The sequence below is a fragment of the Macaca fascicularis genome, chromosome 4 (assembly GCF_037993035.2).
Source record: "Macaca fascicularis isolate 582-1 chromosome 4, T2T-MFA8v1.1".
NCBI lineage: Eukaryota > Metazoa > Chordata > Mammalia > Primates > Cercopithecidae > Macaca > Macaca fascicularis.
In genome coordinates, this window is record NC_088378.1 from 47,377,799 (window position 1) to 47,399,036 (window position 21,238).

The 21,238-nt window shown below is 41.1% G+C and overlaps 1 protein-coding gene across 21 annotated transcripts in view; it reads left to right on the top strand.

Annotated features, from left to right (window-relative positions):
* The window catches only part of AIG1 (androgen induced 1), a 326,962-nt gene that overhangs the window by 121,869 nt on the left and 183,855 nt on the right, over positions 1-21,238 (top strand). For 2 of the 21 annotated variants that reach the window (XM_065543490.2, XM_074037162.1), the window contains one exon: positions 14,383-14,435. The exons of 18 other annotated variants lie outside the window; for them this stretch is intronic. In XM_065543490.2, coding sequence (XP_065399562.1) covers positions 14,383-14,435 — 53 coding nt within the window. Of the gene's footprint in view, positions 1-3,415; positions 3,900-14,382; positions 14,436-21,238 lie in introns of those variants that run through there. One more of the 21 variants, XM_065543493.1, reaches the window with a different exon arrangement.

Consider the following 21,238-nt stretch of genomic DNA (forward strand, 5'->3'; position numbering starts at 1 on the left):
TAGCTCCCATGCACCCTGCTACATGAAAAGCCGTTCTCACTCCCACCTCCCACCGTGCCACTCCCAACATCACACAGTTTATTTCCGGGCAGCTGGTGAGCAGTGCTGAGAACTTGCCCCAGGCTACAAGCCTCCCAGCTGAGAAAGCAAGCCAACTCACAGTTCCTCAGCTGTCCCACAGGGCCTGCAGCAGCAATCCACCTCCTTCAAAGAGTCTGTGGTTTCTCTTGGCTTTCCTGGTATGTTCCTGCAGTGGTTCCTGGAGCAAGTTCTTGATATGAGTCTCTACACATGGTTTTGTCTGAGTGGGAGCTGCAAGTTAGTCCTGCCTCTTATCTGCCATTTTTTCTCCCCATATTCCCCTAAATGGATTATTTTAAAAGAACTGTCTTCAAGTTCAGAAACTCTTCTGCCTGATCTAGTCTATTATTGAAATTCTCAATTTTAGTTTTATTTCACTTACTGAGTTATTCAGTTCTAACATTTGTTTCATTCTTCTTAATGATATCTATTTTTAAAAATTTCTCATTCAGCTTATGAATTGTTTTTCTGATTTCATTGAATCTATTTGTGTTCTCTTGTATCTTGCCAGATTTCCTTGTTATTTTGCATTTTGTCAGGTGATTTTAGATTGGTTTTCCTTTGGGGTCTGTTACTTAGAGAATTACTGTGTTCCTTTGAAGGCATCACATTTCTTTTTTCTTATTTCCTGTTTCCCTATGTTGGTATGTGTGCTTCTGGTGGGACACTGCCTTTTCTGATTTTATGGAGTAGCTTTCATAGGGAAAAATGTTTTTCTGTATATGCATATGTATCATAAATATACAGTTGGATAGGGTGCTTTGGCTTTGATTCAGTATGGGGGCAGTAATGTAGTCTCCGTATGATTTCTTCAGCTATAATCAGCATCATTGGTGTCTGTGAGTACCTCAGTGGCCTATGCTGTGGTTGTTTGTAAAGGCTATTGCATGGCTTTGCTGGGAACAGGGACACCAGGCAGATCAGTTTGGGGGCTCTGGCGTTAGGAAGCATGGGTGTATGGCAGCTCTACCACTGGAGTGGGCAGGTTCTCTGACAGCAGTGGGCCTAGGTGACTTCATCACTGGAGGGGGCAGGGTCATTGGTGATGGTAGCAGCCCTGGACAGCTAGTCCTTGGGTCCCTGAGGGATGCACTTGAGTACAAAACCACTTTGTTGGAGGGGGTGGGGTCTCCACTTTGTTGGAGGGGGTGGGGTCTCCAGTGGTGACATATCTTGGCCAGGCTGGTTCTTTGGCCCTTGGAGGGCATGTGTGGGTGTGCAGCAGTTTTGCTCTGGAGGGAGCAGGTTGCCATCAGTGGTGGGCCTGGTCAGGCGGATCCACAGTCCTATGGGAGGGGCACCTACTCTGCTACTGCAGAGGTTGGGGTTGCTGGTGGCAGCAACAGCAGGCTTCAGGCAGGCAGCTCTTGGATTCTGAGGAGTGCATGCACTGCCTCCCTCTTTTCCATGGGCAGCCTTCCCACCGTAGTGGACTGCCTGTTTTCTGGGGTGTAGAATATCGTGTGTGCTCAGATGCTGGGGTCTTGGCTGCACAGCTGCTATCATGACTCTGCATCCCTCTGGGTGGATGTGATGGGATGTCCGAGGGACCCCAAAGATGAGGAGATTTAGGGGTTTTGGGGCCCCAGGGCAGGATGCACACTGGTGGTGGCTGTACTCTCAACATGATGATGTTCTGTGGCAGCCTGTGTCCTGCGGGCTTGGGGCTCAGCTTGATTTCCTCTAGGGAACAATGCAGTCACATGGTTTCCAGGTAACTCCCTATACTGGACTCAGGTCCTGTGAGCTGGGGGCTCTCCTCTTGTTAGGACTACAGGCAGCCAGGGTGGAAATGTGGACTGCTGGGGATCTTCACCTTACCTTTTTCCTGTGCCTGAGGTCTCTGGGCTCTGAGCCGATCCTAGCCAAGTGCTTTGCTTCCCTCTCTGTGCTACTGTCCCAAGTCTCCATGCCCCAGAGGGGCTTTGTCACTTCTTTGCTGAATTCCAGTGTTCTCCCCTAGACTCTCTGTTCAACATGTGACTGGAGGAGGTGAATGCTGGATACCTCTAGTCAGCCATCTTGATGATATCTGCTGTAACTTTTCTCTATTTCTACAAATGATTATGATGCTGTAGGCCTGGCTGCCTGTGATATAAATAGGGGAGTAGGTCTCTTTGTTGGAGTTTGTAATGATCACTCCATTATGGCCACAGAAATCACATTGGGAGAGACATAAGAAATTAAAGGATCTGTTATATATACTCACAGGAGTTAGAGACAAGAGGCATGGCAATCCCCACCACATAGGGTCCATGTAGGAGCTCTGGGGAGTGGGCTCAACCAGGTAGATGGGGAGGGGAGAGAGAAAACCCATGGGTAAGTGGCTTTATTGGGGGCTAGAGTAGAGTACACAAACAAAAGGTGTGAGGGGATTGCACTGGTGCTTTTGAATGTCACTAGGTCAATGTCAGGAGAGGGCTAATGGGGAACTTGTGACAAGTTCCAGCATTATCACACTGGTGCACCTGGTCATCTGGTTGGAGTGCTCATAACCTGTTGATGGAGGATGTTGAGGGATTGGGAAAATATGAAGTTTTAAACATTTACAGTATGCAGTCATTGCCTGTTGAGATCTTTATAATTAAAAGAATTCCAAGAAAGAATGCACACTCTTCTTATGTGCAGAATCACATTCATTATTTGAAGAGTCTCAACATAGTTTCTAGGAATCTAGAGCCCAGAACCACAGAACTGAGATATAGTTAAGTATATCATGACACCATTTCAGAACACGTCATCAACTCGGTCTTGAATTTGCAGCATTCAACTGCCCAGCACAAAATTAGTCAGAAAACAGGCATAAGAAAGCTTACAGGATCTGAAACCCACAGGGCTTTCATTTTTGTTTTACACTAAAGTTTTAGAAGTTAGACATGATTATAATGAAAGGAGAGTGGCATATCCCTTCCTTTCTATTGTCTACTCTTTTTTTTTCTCGGCAACCAATCTTAGAATTTATTTGAAGAGGAGAAGAAATGAGTAAATCAGTGAATTAGAAAAGTAATGCAATCTTGTTGTATAAATACTAAGTTATCTCCAGGCTCTATGAAAATATCAAAAGAGAGAATTATTGTTTTAATTTATTGTAATTAAAAATATAAGCATATACAATATGGCACATTTAAATGGAGCCGGCTTAATATCTAAAATCAAAAATCGTTCTCTCTTTGTAGCCTATTTAACTTTATATTCTCAGCAACTTGCAGCACATGACAAACATTAGGCATTCAATAAATGTTGATGATTAAAAGAATGTTTATGCATGTGCTTTTGAAACTTGGAAGAATGTCATATTTACATTTCTGTCCTTCCACCATCTTTCTGTCCTCAGTCCACTGATGATCAGATGAAAGAAAAGCACAAGTGATGTCAGCAAATGAATCAGAATTTCCAAACTGTAATGCAGGTGGCCATGGACAGTTGTAGGAGACAGAGTTCTGCTTGGCCTGCAACATGTAGACCTGGACTTTGATATAATTCAATCTAACAAACATGTATTATAAACCTATGATCTGCAAATCACCCTGATAGATATTGTGGGGCTGCAGGTTGAGGAAAACACAAAACAGATGCAGTTTTACAGGCTGGAAATGGCATATTTGAGATGGAAGAAGGCAAGTAGGAAAACAGCTCCACAAGCCAACAGCGTAGTCCCCAAAGGGCCGTTTACAGTTTGACAAGGAGAAGCCCTATTGTTATTCTGGCCTGTTTCCTCATTGCAAAAATAGAACCATGAACCTTTCTCTTCTGCTTATTATGATTTTAATGCATTGTCATGTGAAGTAAATATATACTGAAAGCAATAAATAAATAAATATTTAAACTCTAGAAAGATTGCTGAGCTTCAGTGATGCTCTAACAGGAAATACCAACAATCACATAGTGCCTCGGCTTACTGAAGAACTAATTCATGTTTATAAAGTGCTTTCAGAATGCAAAGCACTGAATAGGGTTAGAATATTATTATTATTACCAAAGATCTTTAAGCAGACAAGATCTTGATATTCTTATAATCACAGCAGGAGTTGTTCATTTCCCGTGTGATTTATGAGGAGAAAAAAATAATAAACTCCACCCCTCTTCACGCTTGATTTATCAGTTGTTCTTGTTATATGTAACTGATAGAGAACCTTAATTTAGGCAATGATTTATTCTCTTCAATATTATTTTGACATTTGGTAATTACTACAGATTTTGTGCATCTGTCTTTCCCAGAAGAGAAGGCATTAAATGCCACTTGGATGATCATTGGTTTTGCAGGAACTCAGATTTGATGTTATTCTTTTGGTAGATAGCATGACTTATGGTAACTTTCCAGCTCTGGGATACACAGATTGTACATTTCATTACTCATGGAGTCTGTGCCACACTGATGTTAGATATTTCATGAAAATAAGCTATTAGTTGAAAGAATATCTTAAATATTTTATATGAAAAAAAAACTGGCCTTTTCCAATTTCCATTCTAAAGTATTCTAAAGTAACTAAGATTCTGGAAATTTTCAAAAATGAAAGTAAGAAACTGGAACAGAGGTCAGACATTTCTTAGGAACCTCTCCCTAGGACTCTCAAATGGACCTCCCAAAGAAAACAAATAAGACCCCCAAAAACCAGGAACAAGGAGAGTTACATCAACAATGAGTCAGATGCTTTCAGAACTGCTTCATGCTATTCCCATATGTAAGCTTTCTTCTTACCAAATTTTATGGATGATGATAGCTTCTTCCATTGTGAATTTTCATCTGTGATCATTAGTTCTAACAAGTCCAGTCCTCCCATGTTAGATTTTGCAGATTTAAATTTTAATGTGAAGATTTGATTATTCTGTTTGTTCAGATCAGTAATAAATTTCAAGGCATTTACTTTTAGCTATTGCCAATGACATTTTTTGTTACTTTAACCAGAATATTATGAACTGGAAAAAATGTATAATTTTTAAGCTGCTGTTTGAATAAATTGTGAACTACCTTGTGAGGTAAAAAGCCAAGGAAAACTAGAGGGAGAAAGGGGAGACAGGCAGAGGCCAGGATGGAGAATGAAGAAAGATAGAGGAATAGAGGAAAGAAAGAAGGATAGTGTCATGAATGAGAAGATGTGAGATGGCCATAGAAAAGAGGAAGACAGGGTAAGGAGTTGGGAAAGGGGGAGACGAGAGGAAAAAGAGGGTTAAAAATGTTCTAGAATAAAGAAGGCAGAATGGCAGAGTCAAATCATACACTTCTTTATACCCTACCTTCTCCATGGCTACTTAAGGTTTAGGGATTAATTTTTTTCTCTCTTTCTCTTGCTCTCTCTCTCTCTCTCTCTTTTTTTTTTTTTTTTTCTTTTTAAAGGCAGAGTCTCACTTTGTTGCACAGCCCAGGCTGAAGTGCAATGGTGCAGTCATAGCTCACTTTAACCTCGAACTCTTAGTCTCAAGGGATCCTCCTAACCCAGCCTCCTGAGTAGCTCGAACTACAGGCACACCCCACCGTGCATGGCTAATTTTTAAATTTTAAAATTTTTGTAGAACCAAGTTCTCACTGTGTTGCCCAGGCTGATCTCAAATTTCTGGCCTCAAGCAATCCTCCTGCCTCAGCCTCCCGAAGTGCTGAGATTACAGGCATAAGCCACTGCACCTGGCCTTTTTTCTCTTTAGTGCCTGGTATAGTGCTTGGTGTGTTATAGGTACTCAATAACCATTTGATAAATCAATAGATGTTAATGGATCAAGCTAGCCTCCTTATGGTTCCTTGAACACCCTAGGTACCCTTCTCTTCTTGGACTGTGTCCTCAGAGATTTGCTTAGCTCACTCCTCTACCCTCCTCCTCACCTTTTCAGTAATGCCTACCTTGAGCAGTCAATTAGAAACTACAGCTAACCCCATACTCCCCACTCACTGAAATCCCCTAACCTGCTCCCCCTTCCCATGGCACTAATCATCCTTGATATAGAATGTGGTTTTGCTTATATGTTTTATTTTTTATTTTTTTTTTTTTTTTTTGAGACGGAGTCTTGCTCTGTAGCCCGGGCTGGAGTGCAGTGGCCGGATCTCAGCTCACTGCAAGCTCTGCCTCCCGGGTTTACGCCATTCTCCTGCCTCAGCCTCCCGAGTAGCTGGGACTACAGGCGCCCGCCACCTCGCCCGGCTAGTTTTTTGTATTTTTAGTAGAGACGGGGTTTCACCGTGTTAGCCAGGATGGTCTCGATCTCCTGACCTCGTGATCCGCCCGTCTCGGCCTCCCAAAGTGCTGGGATTACAGGCTTGAGCCACCGCGCCCGGCCGCTTATATGTTTTATTTATGGTTTATTGTCTATCTTCCCTTGCTAGAATGGAATTTACATAGGGTAGGGGTCTTTATTTCAGTTGCTGATTTATCCCAAATACCTACAACAATGCCTGTATAAAATGGACAATCAATATTTGTTGCGTGAATGAATCATCCTTATCAATTTATGTCCATGTTTTCTCTTGTTCTCTTTTTCTCTCACTCATTCTCTCCTCCCCTTCATAATAGTTGACAGAGAGTACAACCTCAAAGCATTTACTTATTTTTTAACTTGTATTTAACCTCACTCTTCAATTTCAGGTGCAGTGCAGGAAAATCCTGCACACATGACCTGCTGTTCCCAGACGGGGTCTTTTTGTGCATGTTATATTGCCATTATCGCCTGAGAAGGCCTGGACTGATGTCCAAAGAACACATTCCAGAACAATGCATAGCTACAGGTCAGCCTGGCTCAAATTTGTTGAAAAGCTCTTCTACATATTAATTGTTTTATCTGGCCATTAGTTATTCTCTCTCTCTAAGGAAATAACCGGACAATGGCTTTTTTTTTCTTTCTTTTTTTTTTTTTTTTTTTTTTTCTTGAGATGGAGTCTCGCTCTGTCACCAGGCTGGAGTGCAATGGTATGATCTTGGCTCACTGCAACCTTTGACTCCCCGGTTCAAGTGATTCCCCTGACTCAGCCTCCCGAGTAGTTGGCATTACAGGCATGCGCCACCACACACAGCTAATTTTTGTATTTTTAGTAAAGAGGGGGTTTCACCATGTTGGCCAGGATGGTCTCGATCTCCTGACCTCATGATCTGCCCGACTTAGCCTCCCAAAGTGGTGGGGTTACAGGTGTGAGCCACCACACTCGGCCAGACAATGGCTTTTTAAGGCAATTTCATGCCATCACAAATCCCTTTGGAGAACTAATTTGCCATGCTAGTGTAGAATTCAAGGCTAATACTATTATTTGGCTTGCACTCAGCCCTTGTTTCTTTGTTTAAATGATGAGTCGGCTCAGCAATAGTATTAGTTCATCAAGAAGTCTATAAGTTATATTCAGATAATTTGAGGTCAGCAAAACCCAGAGTGTGGTTTACACAAGTGCTTTCTCCCCTAATACTTAAATCTATAGATATTTCAAAATAAACTTAATTCATATGTTTTCCATTCATTTGCCCTTAGGTCTTTATGTTTAGGGGAGGGGGTGGTGGAAGGCAGGAAGGTAGTGTTCTAGGAACTGGCTTCCTTCTTCACTGCCACAGACAGATCATTCATTAGCCACAGACCCGTTTTCTTGGCGGAAGTCCATACCTGTATCCTTTCCAGTTCCCTCTTAATTGAAGCTCCAACCTCAGCACACATCTGTGTTGCTGCCAAAGAAAGTAAAGTGGAAAGAGGCTGCATTTTCTATCATAGAACCACAGAATCCTAGAATCCTAAACTTGTGTTTCTAAAGATCATCTGGTTCATCTACCATGTGAACCTTAAATCACCTGGACAGTATCCTGGCTAATAACCTTTCAGCCTCTGATTAAGCATCTCCAGTGATGGAGCTTCAATAGCCAACCACAGTCACAGGTGGCTTTCAGCTACAGGAAAGACTCTTAGAAGGAACTGAATCTTCTTTTCTGCCACCCAAATTTCTCCAGTCCCTTCATCCATTCAGCAAGATTTAAAACCAGTCCTCTGTGTTCCCCTCATGTTCTCTTTCCACGAAGATTTCACTCTCTCCCATGATTTCAGGTTCTGCTCTACATGCGTCCTTCCCAGGTCTGTGCTTCCTAATCCAACTACCCTGTGGGCATCACATTCTGCCTCTGATACAAGGACCTTGAGGTAAACCATACTGATGGCTTGAGCTAACCCCTCCTTTAAATCTTATTTGTCTTGTGTTACCATCTCAAAAATGGCAAGATGCATCTCAAAGCTCCTCTTCCTATGACATCCCCCACAGTTAGGTGACAGGTCCTATCAGCTGCACCTCCAAAATAGCTCCCAGATCGGCCCCAGCCTCCTCATGTCCACAATGTCTGCTTTAGTTTAAGATTTGGTCATCTCTCAGCTGAACTGAGGCAGCAGCCTCATCTCTCATCTCCTGGCCTCTGCCCTCTTTCTTCACCAGTCCTTTTTTCATGTTACTTCCAAGTTTACCTTTCTCCAGATCATGGAGATAGCAAGAATGTGTTGATGGCCTCCCATCCTCATCTTATCTTTATACTTCTTTATTCGGGTCTTGTTGAAAGACGGTCAGCTAAAGAGAAGCCAGGACAAGAGTGTGGCAACCCCCAATGGAAAATATTCAATCTCAGCCAAGTGCGATGGCTCACGCCTGTAGTCCCAGCACTTTGGGAGGCCGAGGCAGGCGGATCACAAGGTCAAAAGATCGAGACGATCCTGGCTGACATGGTGAAACCCTGTCTCTACTAAAAATACAAAAATTCACTGGGCATGGTGGCACATGCCTGTAGTCCCAGCTACTCGGGAGGCTGAGGCAGGAGAATCGCTTGAACCCAGGAGGTGAAGGTTGCAGTGAGCCGAGATTGTGCCACTGCACTCCAGCCTGGCAACAGAGCGAGACTCCGTCTCAAAAAAAAAAAAAAAAGAAAGAAAAAAAGAAAAGAAAATTCAATCTCATACATTTTTCATGACCCTTTGATTCTGAATCTGATCTACTGAATTAGTCCCCAAACTGCCTGGTTCTTGAGGGATACTGAGGTGCTGGCTGACTTCCCTGAGCCCACTTATGCCTCTTCTTGAGGTGCAGCTTGTACAGGAGGTCCTCAGCATCCTCCCTGTCCCCTTTAACCTGTGGCTAACACAGCACTCCAGCCACACTGTCACAGCCCCTGCACACTGCGCTCCCGAACTGAGTGGGTATAGAGCCCTTTTCTACCATTCAGAACTCTGCTTCTTATCCGAGTGTGCTCATACATGCATCACCTCTCCCATTACATCACTTGCTCATGCGTGCATTGCTTCTCCCATGCCTATCCCTTATTTATGACCCTCTTTACACAGCAGGTACCTCTCCTGTAGCATCTGCTGTGCTGTATTGGTAGTTTGTTGCTACATTTTTTGGAAGTTGGTGTCCTTTGGGGGCAGGCAGATGGTCTTAGCCTCCTCTGCATATTCCATTATCTGGCTCAGTGCTTGGCACATAGTAGGTCTCAGAAATGTTCTTTGAAGGAATGCATGAATGAATGGTTGAGTGAACGAACCTCTAACACATTTCCTTATTCTCCAAGTCTAGTAACACTTTCTGGAAAGGAAATAAAATTATTTTCTCTAAGTGAACCTAAGCCGGTACCTATGATCATTGAATTTTCTACATCCTTCAGTGAGACATTCTAGCCTTTCAGTGATTCATTGTAGAACCTTATAGCACCCTTGTCAAGCTGATTGATTTATAATTTTCAGGATCCATATTCTTCTTTCAAACAAATGGCACAGCTATATCTGATGGCCTCCAAGTGTCCAGCCTAATAACTTGCCCAAGCGCTCACAGCCTATGAGCAGCCAATCTTGGACTGGACCACTCAAGAGCTGCCCTCTCTGTACCTGTGTGCCGTGGGGCCTTTCTCCATGGAGCCTTGTAAACATCTAGTTAGAGATGCTGCTGAATTTAAATTATCATTATATTTCACCAAACATATTTCATTAAGTCACTGATAAACATTCCTGGCATTTTTTATTATTTTCCTTTTCATCCAAGCAAGGATGATTTTCTCCTATTGTTTTTACCATCTGTGTATCTATATGCAGGAACTGAGCTTACAGGTAATGGTCTAATTCAGATATGTGTAAACCTTGCTGTAATAAGTAGCCCAGATTGGTAGAAACATTTCCCCTTTATGCAACTCATTTCATCCTTATCAAGTACATTAATTCATTGGCTCTGGTAATATAGCTAATGATCCTGTATATCCAGGTGCTGCTGCTGATATTGCTGCTATCTCCATGTGCTGGGATAAACAGACCATTGTTAGTAGACATTCCTTCTGATACCTACCCTCTGCCATCACTACGTACATACTAATATGTCTTTTTTACTCTGTTCTTTTTCCCACACCAGTTTAACCCAAAAAGAGCCACTTCATTTCCTTAAGTTGCACTTCTACTGAATGCAGACATTTGAAAGGGGCCTGAACCGGATAACCTTTCGAGTTTTCTCTGGTTTTATTATTCTGTGAAGACAGTTTGGTGTAAATGATTTAAGAGGTTAGTCAGAATGGAATTCTGTGTTCAAATGGTCTTCTTCAATTTCTCTACTGAGCTCTACTCATAGGAAACGTAGAGTGTGTTGTGGGATTCACGCGGTTGTCCTCACAAGTACAGAGCACAGTACCTGCCACACAGCAGGCCCAATAAATAAAATTAAACAAAGTTAATGTAAACAAAAGTAAAGCCTCCCTAGAGCTAAAGATTTTAACTTATTACCGTATAATAACTAGCAAGTTAGTGTCAATCTCAATCTAAAGTTTCAAAGAAAACTGCCCCGGTAGAAATCTTATATTTTTAGCAACACTGAATTTGTACTCCTAACAAAAAAAGTAATGAAATTCCTTTAAAACTAATATAAAATGTAAGTTACTTATCCTTGGACAGAGAATTCAAATCTTCCTTATTTATTGTTAAGAATTCCCCCCTTCATTATACCTATTCGAAAGATCTTTGCTTAAACTCAGAATTTGACCGCTCATACTCACACATATGGCAAATATGAACTAATCAGACCGCAGATATTTTGCTGCATTCCATGGTGTCTCATTTATTTGTTTAATTTGCAGCTATAGCAACTAGATTCCACCACTTTGGGCTTTTACACAGAACTGCAGTATGATCAGCTTGGTTGAAGTTTGGCACTCGACACTCGGCTCAATTGAAGACATATGCACAAAATCACTTACCACATTTTTTAACCTGTTTTTCACACTGGGTAGGTCTGTAATATTTGCATAAAAATATGAAAAGCAACCTTCTGCGGGGAGAGAAAGCAATTAAAAGATATTGCGACCTTTCCTTCTGCAGCATTTCAAAGCTTAAAGTTTTCTTGGCATGCTTTTCAAATGCCCATCTGACTTTGAAGCAGGCTGCTGCTCCACAGAAAGCTTGCTCCAGCAATGACTAAAGGATTGACCTGGTGCCATGCATGCTGCTCTGCACAAGAAGGGCATTTGGAAATGACCTTGAAATGAAGTTTTGCCAAGTTGATGAAATACAGGCCTTCAAGGAGTGCCATTTCACAAGTGATGTACAGAAGGGTATCCGCAGCATTGTCAAAAATTGCCCCTTAATTTGGTGTTGGATGAACATGAATTTTTAACCTCCTTAAGGAATGATACTCACTCTTGATTTTATTAGTTGCATTTTGTAACAGGTTGGAAAAATTAGGTAATGGAAAACATTGGCATATCACTGTTGTTTCTTTTAGGTGATTTTTAAAAAATATTTGCTGAAGGAGAGGTTGATGCTCAAAGGATACAATGATAAATGGAGAGATGGGAGTTTAAAATGAAGGATAAGCCACAAATGAGGATGAAGTTAATGGATAGAGAAAAGATGGGAGGAAGAGGTATCTCTCTTTACTTGTAAGCTGCCCATCGATATGAGTTAGACTCTAGGAGGAGGGCGTTTCTTTCCTCAGTATGCACACTCATAGAGTAAACTGTTGTCACTGTTTAAACATGTTAATTGATGTTGACACCAGTTGTTGCTATATGGTTTTCCATTTTACTGAGTGATATATTTATGTTGCTGCATAATGTTGCCTGATTGCACTTCTCATGCTGGTGAAGTTGGCTGACATTTCAGACTCTGTATAACATGAAGCTGTGCTTTAACCTTATTTGGAAGTCAGGGTTAGCGTGGCACTGGAAGGCTGCTTCAGCTTCCCTCCCTGTGACCTCCCTTCTATAACCCTGGCAAGGCTGAGACAGTCCAAGTTTGGGGCAGTCAAGGTGAGACAGCAGAAGATTTCGGGGTACAAGTCATCTATTCTCTTACGCCAGCTCTATACTTCTTTTAACAAATACACTTCTTTTAAAAATTACTAAATAAATAAACTTCTTTAAAAAAAAAATAATAAATAAATAAATAAATAAGACCATCTAACCCTTCCAGAACTCTCTAAGGAGACTGTAGAAGACTTCTGGCCACTCTCATTTTTAAAATTCTAATAATCTCTACAAAGTAATCCTGGGAAACATACATCTGTAAGACCGGCAATAGCAACTTCCCAGAACATTCCTTTTTACACTGCCTGGGATTTTTCAATAAGTAATTTGGTATTTCTATAAATTTAAAGTGGATTCAGTAAAATTAATGAATTTTTTTTCTTAAAAGCTCAAGCCTTCCAGACTCATCATTTTGTAGAGTTACATACATAAGCCATGCAACTGAGATAAAAGTCAAAGTTATAGATTATAATTGTTTATACAACTGTTCACATTTTTAATTTTTTTATTTTTTGGAGACTTTTTTAGAGTCTCATTGTGTCATCCAGGCTGGAGTACACAGTGGCACTATCATGGCTCACTGCACCCTCTGCACCCTCAAACTCCTGGGCTCCAGCGATCCTCCTGCCGCAGCCCCCCAAGTAGCTGGGACCACAGGTGTGGACCACCACACCTGGCTACTTTTTTTTTATTTTTTGTAGAGACAATGGGCTCACTATGTTTCCCAAGGTAGAGACAATGGCCTCACTATGTTTCCCAGGCTGGTCTCAAACTCTCAAACTCCTGGCCTCAAGCGATCCTCCTGCCTCAGCTTTCCCAAAGTCCTGGGATTACATGCATGAGCTACCACACCCAGCCCCTGCTCACATTTTATATAGTAACTTATTTTAAGAACAGTAATGTATTTGCAAAATAGTTTTTTAATGCAGTAATTTATTATATATTGAAATCAAGCTTGATGATCTTTCATTAGGTTTTGCTGAGTATCATATGCTAAATTATTTGCTTATGAATTTTTGCCCAATTGCCTATATTTGGTAAGTTTGCATGCAAGGTTCTGACATAGAAAACTCAGAAATATTTCATCATTTTACCTTACTATCCTTTTTGATGTGTCTTAAAGGTGATTTGCTTTAAATTGCACTATCATCCTTTTTTTCTGTACCTAAATGTTTTTAACTGAAGAACACAATTTCCCTCAAAACCCTCATCCCTAATTTAGAGCCCTCTTATTTTAATATGAGTCATTTTAAATGTATTTCCTGAAATACTTCTCAGCTTCGTAAATAAAGAAGAGATATATCTTAGTCCATTCAGGCTGCTGTAACAGAATAGCACACATTGGGTGGCTTATAAACAACATAAACTTATTTATCATAGTTCTAGAGGCTGGAAAGTCTAAGAGCGGGGTGCCAGCATGGTTGGATTCTGGTGAGGATCCTCTTCCAGATTACAGCCTTCCAGCTTCTTGCTGTGTCCTCACATGGCTGAAGGAACAAGGAATCTCTCTGGAGCCTCTTTTAAAAGCCCACTAATCCCGTTCATTGAGGACTCCACCCCAGTGACCTAATCACTTCCCAAAGGGCCATCTCCTAATGCCATAGCCTTAGAGGTGAGGGTTTCAACATACGAATTTTGAAAGGACAGAAACATTCAGCCCATAGCAGGATGAGAAATAGAAAGGAAAGTACAACAAAGAACATCAACCATAAGGAACACCATGACTTCTGATATTTAATATCATGGATCACAGATTGCAGGAGTCGAGAGACAGAATAAAAAGACAAGGCCTGGGCCTGGTGAGTTTTTGATGCCTGAGACTTCTCATGCCCTTGCTCTCCCACTGACCTCAGTGCTCAGCACTGGCTTTCTTCTGTCAATATTTTCCATTTATCTTTTGGTGTAAACATTTTAGAGATGAGAAAAGTAGGGAGCTTATTATTTAGTCTGATCAGACAGTATCTTCACTTTTAAGTTATATTCAGAATTTCATTGTCCTGTTTTTTTTTTTTTAAGAATCATATAAGATTATTTTTGTGTATGGGAATAAACTATAAAGCATTTTCTTACAAAAATCTTCATTCAGTGTCCTGGCACAGCTCCTTCAGCTGAACAGAGGCCTTCTTTCCAAAGCCCCAGGTAAGGACTTTCTCAACCTGTATTCTAACATGATGGGATGTTGTCCTCTTTGCTTTCCTATCTTATTGCAAACTCTCAAACATTTTCTACATTACCATCATTTATATTTATACTAGCACACATGTTTGAAAGAGATATGATCCCCATTGAAAACTCTTTTCCTTTGAAAGCCATCCCATTTCTAGAGGTCTTGATGATGCTTTCTTCTTTCCATGCCATTGAAGTTGCATTAATGTTGGTCAACCCTGGATGGCTCAGGTCTCATACTCAGAGGTTCTGATGGATTCTGTCTGGGATAAGACAAATAGATATCTGGGATATCTTTTTTTTTTTTTTTTTTTAATGCTCCCTTACATAGTTCTGAGCCACATTTGAAGATCTTTGAATTTGTTGGTCTCACAAGCATCCCTGGGGTTCAAAAAATGTGGTTATTGGAAGAACACAAAGTAAGGGAAGCTGTCCTGGTGATATCTAGATCTGAGCTGAATGGAGATTATGGCAAAGAGACAAACCTGAGTTAATCTGCATAATCACACACACATAACTCTAATGGGTTGGTTTAGGGTGGTATCTTTGCCTCAGTTTCTATTGCAATAAAATACTGGCACCATCTCAAGATTCTCGGAAAATTTAATTAATATTAATATTTAATATAAGATTAAAAGTGTACTACAAGTTTCAATTAGCATTAATCCTTTAAAATATGGAGTTAAATCATCTATAACTAATTAAAGACTGCAGTTAACAGGGGACATGAGTTTTTTCTGGGTTACGTGAAACAAAATATAAATCTTTTATATAACTCAATTTCCTACAGAAAAAAACTTACTTGTCAGTGGGATTTTAAAGTTTTATTTTATTTTCTTGGATCTCATTACTTTTCCATAAATCCTATAAGCAGAATTACAATGAGGTGAGTCATAGTCTTAACACTTTTTTGGAGCTTCTTCTGCCAAAGCAGCTTGGAATATAGAGGATTTTCGAAAACTGTGTTTGGGGAACATGGGAAGGTATGGGAAAGGAAGGAAAGGTGGGAATCTAGGAGGAAAGAAGGAAGAAGGAAAAGAAAGGGAAAGGGACGGGAAGGAAGGACACAAAACATTTTACTTTAGATTACATTTAAAAAATCTTAATGACATTTATAAATGTAAAACTTTTCTGGTATCTCATTTGCATGTTTTAGACAACCCTGAGGTGCAAATGATTTTGGGTTTCAAAAGTTCGTTCATGAGCCAGTTATTTGGAACTGGAAACACGGTTTCCCATAATTTTGTTATATAAGTGCTAATTCATTTTTGAGGCTAGTTCCCAAACTCTCCTCATTCTGTTTTGAAGCTGAATTATCATGCATTTACAATGATAAACAGTAGATTATACAGTTGAAGACTTGTAGATGTAAAAAACATAAAAGTGATAAAATCAATTGTTTAATTGCTTTAAACTTTTAACTTCAGTGCTGGTGCTGGAGGGAAAGCAGATTTAATTTCAGGAGTCTGAGGGTGTTCAAGACATCTAAGGTTGATCTTTGAGAGCATCCATCAAAGAAGCAGCAGCCATTCTCTCGGGAGGGCCTCTGCAGTCATGCTATGTGCTTCAATCTGGTCACTAAAAAGCCACATCCTTAGACGGAATGAATAAGTCCTCAACAAAAATGCCTTCTTTTCTTCCTAGGCCAGGCATGGTGGCTCACGCCTGCAATCCCAGCACTTTGGGAGGCCATGACAGGTGGATCAGTTAAGGTCAGGAGTTCGAGACCAGCCTGGCCAATGTGGTGTAACCCCATCTCTACTAAGAATACAAAAATTAGGCAGGCATGGTGGCACATGCCTGTAGTCCCAGCTACTCAGGAGGCTGACGCAGGAGAATCTATTGAACCGTGGAGGTGGAGGTTGCAATGAGCCGAGATCGTACTACTGCACTCCAGCCTGGGCGACAGGGTGAGACTCTGTCTCAAGAAAAAAAAAAAAAAAAGCCTTACTTTATTCCTATAACCAGTATCAATGGAGCACATATTATGTGCTAGGTGCTCCTCACTATTTATGCTAGCAGGCAAAACAGAAAGAACTCCTGTCCCTGTGAGTTTATAATCTAGTGAAGGAGACAGATATCCAAATACCTGTACAAGTAGATGACCTATGATCCATCCGTTTTTATAAAAAGTTATTGTATGAACATTCAAGTCCATATAAATTTACAAGGAATAGTGATGACACATAGAGGGTGGATCTGGGGAGTGGAATACATAAATCTTTAAGTAACCGCTAGGGGCCTGCCACTTCCATATGCTATCACATTTGTTCCCTAAGTACTACTGAGTGGGAGGGATCGTCACCACCATTCCACAGGTGAGGAGCTGAGACTCAAAGGAGTTAAGGAATCTGTCCATGATGATCCAACCAAGAGCCCGGGTTCAAATCAAGTGTGTCCAGCTCCAGGCACTTTAAACTGCCTGCTCTGCAAAACCACTCTGAAGATATTTTCTAGTATTTTATTCAATATGAGCATATCCATGCAATAATCTCTTTCTAAAATTTAGTAATAGAAGCCATGTTGCCTCACCTGATAGTGACGCATTCCTTTCTGCTAATGAGAGCTCTTTCCACTTCTCCTCTGACACGGTTAGTGCCCTCGAGCCACAGCCAGCCTATCTGTGGCTTCAGGTATAGTTTTCTGTCTTTCATTCCTACCATATATTTTGTCGGATTCTTCATTTTGTCTTGATTTTCACCACCCTGAGCCTTTCATTGCAAGCTGCTTTGACCTTTTGAGAAATAGTGAGAATATATAGAAAAGAAATAGACTTCTGTCGTGTAAATTCCACAAAGCTCTCTTTTTATATCCTCCACATGACCTAGAACAGGGCCTTGCACTTAGAAGTGAAAAATAACTATTGGTTGTTAAATGATCATAGCAATTCTGAAGGACAGTTCTGCTTATTTTAAGGAGAACTAAGAAGTTGATGGCTCTGGCTTTATATGTGAACTTCGTTGTAAAACGTACTGCTTTCCTATTCCTTAATAGAGATTTGTCTCTTGTATTTTCTTCTGTTTACCACTCGTAAATGGAATGTGAAGGACAATGATCACAGCTTACATGCGTCACATTCGTCCCTCTTGCTGTGCTAAGCCCTTTCAGATAATGTTTATTTAATCCTCACAACCTGATTATTATCCCATTTCATGGAAGGGCATATTGAAGGTTAGAGAATTTCAGGGATTTAGGAGGAAAGTGAGGAAATAAACTTTCTCCTGATGATTCAGCAAGATATAGGAAAAAAAAATAAGGGAAGAAAAAGGATATATATTTCAGTATAGATGAGAGATATAAATTGCTTTAAGTATAATCAGTAAAATGTGGGAGAGGCTGGAGAAAGTCACAAATGATTTATGAGGGCATGATTCTTTCTGCTTACCCCTGTGTATTAGTCCACTCTCATATGGCTATAAAAATACTACTGGAGACTAGATAATTTATAAAGGAAAGAGGTTTCATTGACTTACAGTTCCGCATGGCTGGGTAGGCCTCAGGAAACTTATAATCATGGCAGAAAGGGAAGCAGGCATGTCTTACGTGGCGGCAGGCGAGAAAGAGCAAGCATGTGAAGGAAGAACTGTCAAACACTCACAAAACCATTAAATCTCATGAGAACTCACTCACTATCATGAGAATAGCATGGGGGAAACTGCCCCCATGATTCCCATCCTCTCCCATGAGGTCCGTCCCTTGACATGTGGGGGTTATGGGGATTACAATTCCAGATGAGATTTGGGTGGGGACACAGAGCCAAACCAAATTGCCCTATCTTGATGATGAGCAGGGAAAAGTCCTGTGCAAACTGCGGTTTTTAAATATGAGACATTCTCTTCTCAGGTGATCATAATTTGGGTTGACTTATAAATTTCTTGAATCCATCTATTTATTTGGATAATTTCAAGTCGAGTAGTTTATGTGTGGATAAAAACCTAAAGGTCCCTATAGTCCCTCTGGCCTGGCTTGTGTTTTTGGGAGTCCCCCAAGATGCTGTAACCTCAGGACCCCTGGAGAACCTGAACATGTGCTTGATCTCTCCACGTCATGGCAGGTGGCCCCTAGCATGCTGCCTGTCGTCACTGTCCCTGATGCTGTCCTGCAGCGGCACCCAAGGCTCTCTAGGCACATCTGCAGCTCTCTAGACCAGAACCATAAAGAAACAAGGTTTTATCTGTCTAGTCCCACTGGAAAGAGAGAGAAGCCCCGTTGTGAGCAGTACTATGGAGGAGTCCCTAGAAAGTGGGCCTCACCCAGAGAATGAAGAGGAGTCGTAGTAAGAGATTAACCCATTCATGGAGATTGGCCCAACACATATTTATTTAACCCCTTGTGTCTGGGATTGTTCTGGATATTGACTGGGTTCCTCTTGAGAAAGAACAGCCAATAAAGGAGGGGAAATTAAAGCTCCTTGGAAGGGTGGAGAAGTGAAGAGCTCTGGGACCACTGTAAAGGCTGAAGGTGGGAGTTTAGGGTGGCTATGGTGATTTAGGGAGCAATTTCCATTTCATGCTGAGTCTAGGGAATTCGGAATATTTACATATAGCTGGAAGAGGAGGTAAAGGTGGAGCATAGCTGGAGGTGTGATTAGAGAAATAAGCAGGGGTTCAGATCCTGGAGACTCCTACATACCAAAAACTAGTTTAGGTTTTACCCTATAGGAAACAAGAAGTAAGGCTAAGTTGTGTGTGAGTACAATGATTAGTTTACACACTGGAGAAATGGGAAAGAAAGGAAACGTGACTCAGTGTTATCCTGATAGCTTTGGGAAGTTTTTGAAGAGTTTTAAGCAGGGGGAAGTTGGGGTCAGATGAACATTTTAGAAGGCTTCCCTCTCCAGGGCTGCGGGAAAACGTTGACAAGCACAGGCTGGATTTAGGAAGGAACAGAAGAAGGCTGAGAGTGGAACCTTGGCGACCGGCCACCCTGAGGGAGCGCGGGGGAGGACACAATGCAGGGAAGCTGGGAGGGAGCCCTTGCCAGGGAGGGAGAAGATCTCAGGGAGGAGGAGTGCAGGGCAGCCGAGGAGAGCACTTCCAGAAGGAGGCAGGGCTGGCAACATCCTGGGCACAAGGAGGTCTGACCAGACAAGGACAGTGGCTGGCAGAGGTGCTCCTGAGTGCCAAAGTGATGACAAGAAAAGCCACCAGAAGAAAAGAGGAGCCTTGCCTGGAAAACAAAAAGCAATTAAACATCTTGTCATGTGGCATTTTTTTAGGGGAAAGATGATGGATGGCTTCATCTTTTACTTGATCCCGAAGCAAGGGCAGATTGTGAAGTGGTGTCTGAGGGGCAGATGATTTTCCCCTCTGGCCTTGCCTCCTTCTGACCTTCTATTTTCTCCCAGTGAAAGAGGTGCTGCTTCTGGCCTGTGGCCTTATTTAGCTGGCTCGGAACTTTTCCCAGCTTCATGATAATGGCCTTTGGTGCTCTTTCTACTGCTTAATGTGCTGTCATCCAGAATAATTCTTTTCTATATTGATCTGAATGGCAATCTATAAATAAAAAGGAGAAATCATAGGAGAACTTGCAGAAAAATGGGAAAAAGTAGTTATTTGTTTCGCCCATTTCTGGAGGGGAGGAGAGAGAATCTTTAAAATAATCTCCCATTTGTGCCTTCTCATTTGTCAGCACATCAGAAGCAACAAAAGCAACACACACACACACACACACACACACACACCCCTATGATTTGATAAATTGGAAAATGGCTGCACAACTCAGATTATATGTCTTTCTTTAAAATTTTCTGAAATCTGATGTAGATATTTAAGAGCCTTCAGAAGTTTCCATGGGCGTGCCATTAGAGATAAGCCAATTGTTTTTGAGGGGATTCAAAAAAGGGAATGTACTTTGTCTAAAGAGATGAAATTGGACTCAACTTGGAGAAATGGTTTTCTGACCAGATGTCATTTAAAGGCATTGCACTTTGGGCTCCAGGCGTTGACTGTTTCTCAAGATAAATATCCATCTAGGAACCAAGAAGGGCATTTTCAAAGATTGCTGTGAGTTGGTATTATAATGTGCTAAGCACACCTTTGACGTCTTTGGAGGTCTGAGCATACAGATGAGACATAAATGCTTCTCAGTTCCTTCTCATAATTTCTCTGATCTTACTGGCAATAAAAGAAAAAAGAAAAAAAAACTCTTCAGGAACATAAAATGTTATTGAATTTGCAGCAGTTGTCATGGTTACCTGCATAGTTTCATTGCTTTATTAATGTGTAATTCCTCTTATTTCTGGAAATATCATTATAGTGAAACATAATAGTCTGCAGCCTCTTAGCAAGTTTCTCTGTGTATCTCAGAGATGCTGACAATGGCTGTGATGAATGTGTGTGTGGTTTCCGGGTCACCTGCATGCTGATGATCCAGCAACTGGGACATCATTGTTTAGGAAAAGACAACTTGAAGCTAATGACTCTTGAGAATCCCTTGAAAGTTCAAACATTTCTCGACACAAATGTGCTTATTGTTTTTTTCCATAGGACAGTAATCCAAGGCTTTACTGTTTTTCTAACTAAAATAATTTATGTTTTCTTACATTAAAACTTTTTAAAGCAATTATTTTTACTTACTAAAGTCACTTTGAAGTGCTCAGGAAACTTTTTCTGATCAATTCTTTTAAAAATGATCTTTATTAAATTTGTTTCTTGTATCATAGAAAGGCTTTTGGAAGACACTGTTAGTACAAGTTTTTGAGCAAGTTTTTCTAAGTGTATTCTCCCACTACTCAAGTAGAAGCTGAATAAAATAGTTCATTAACTTATCTGTCA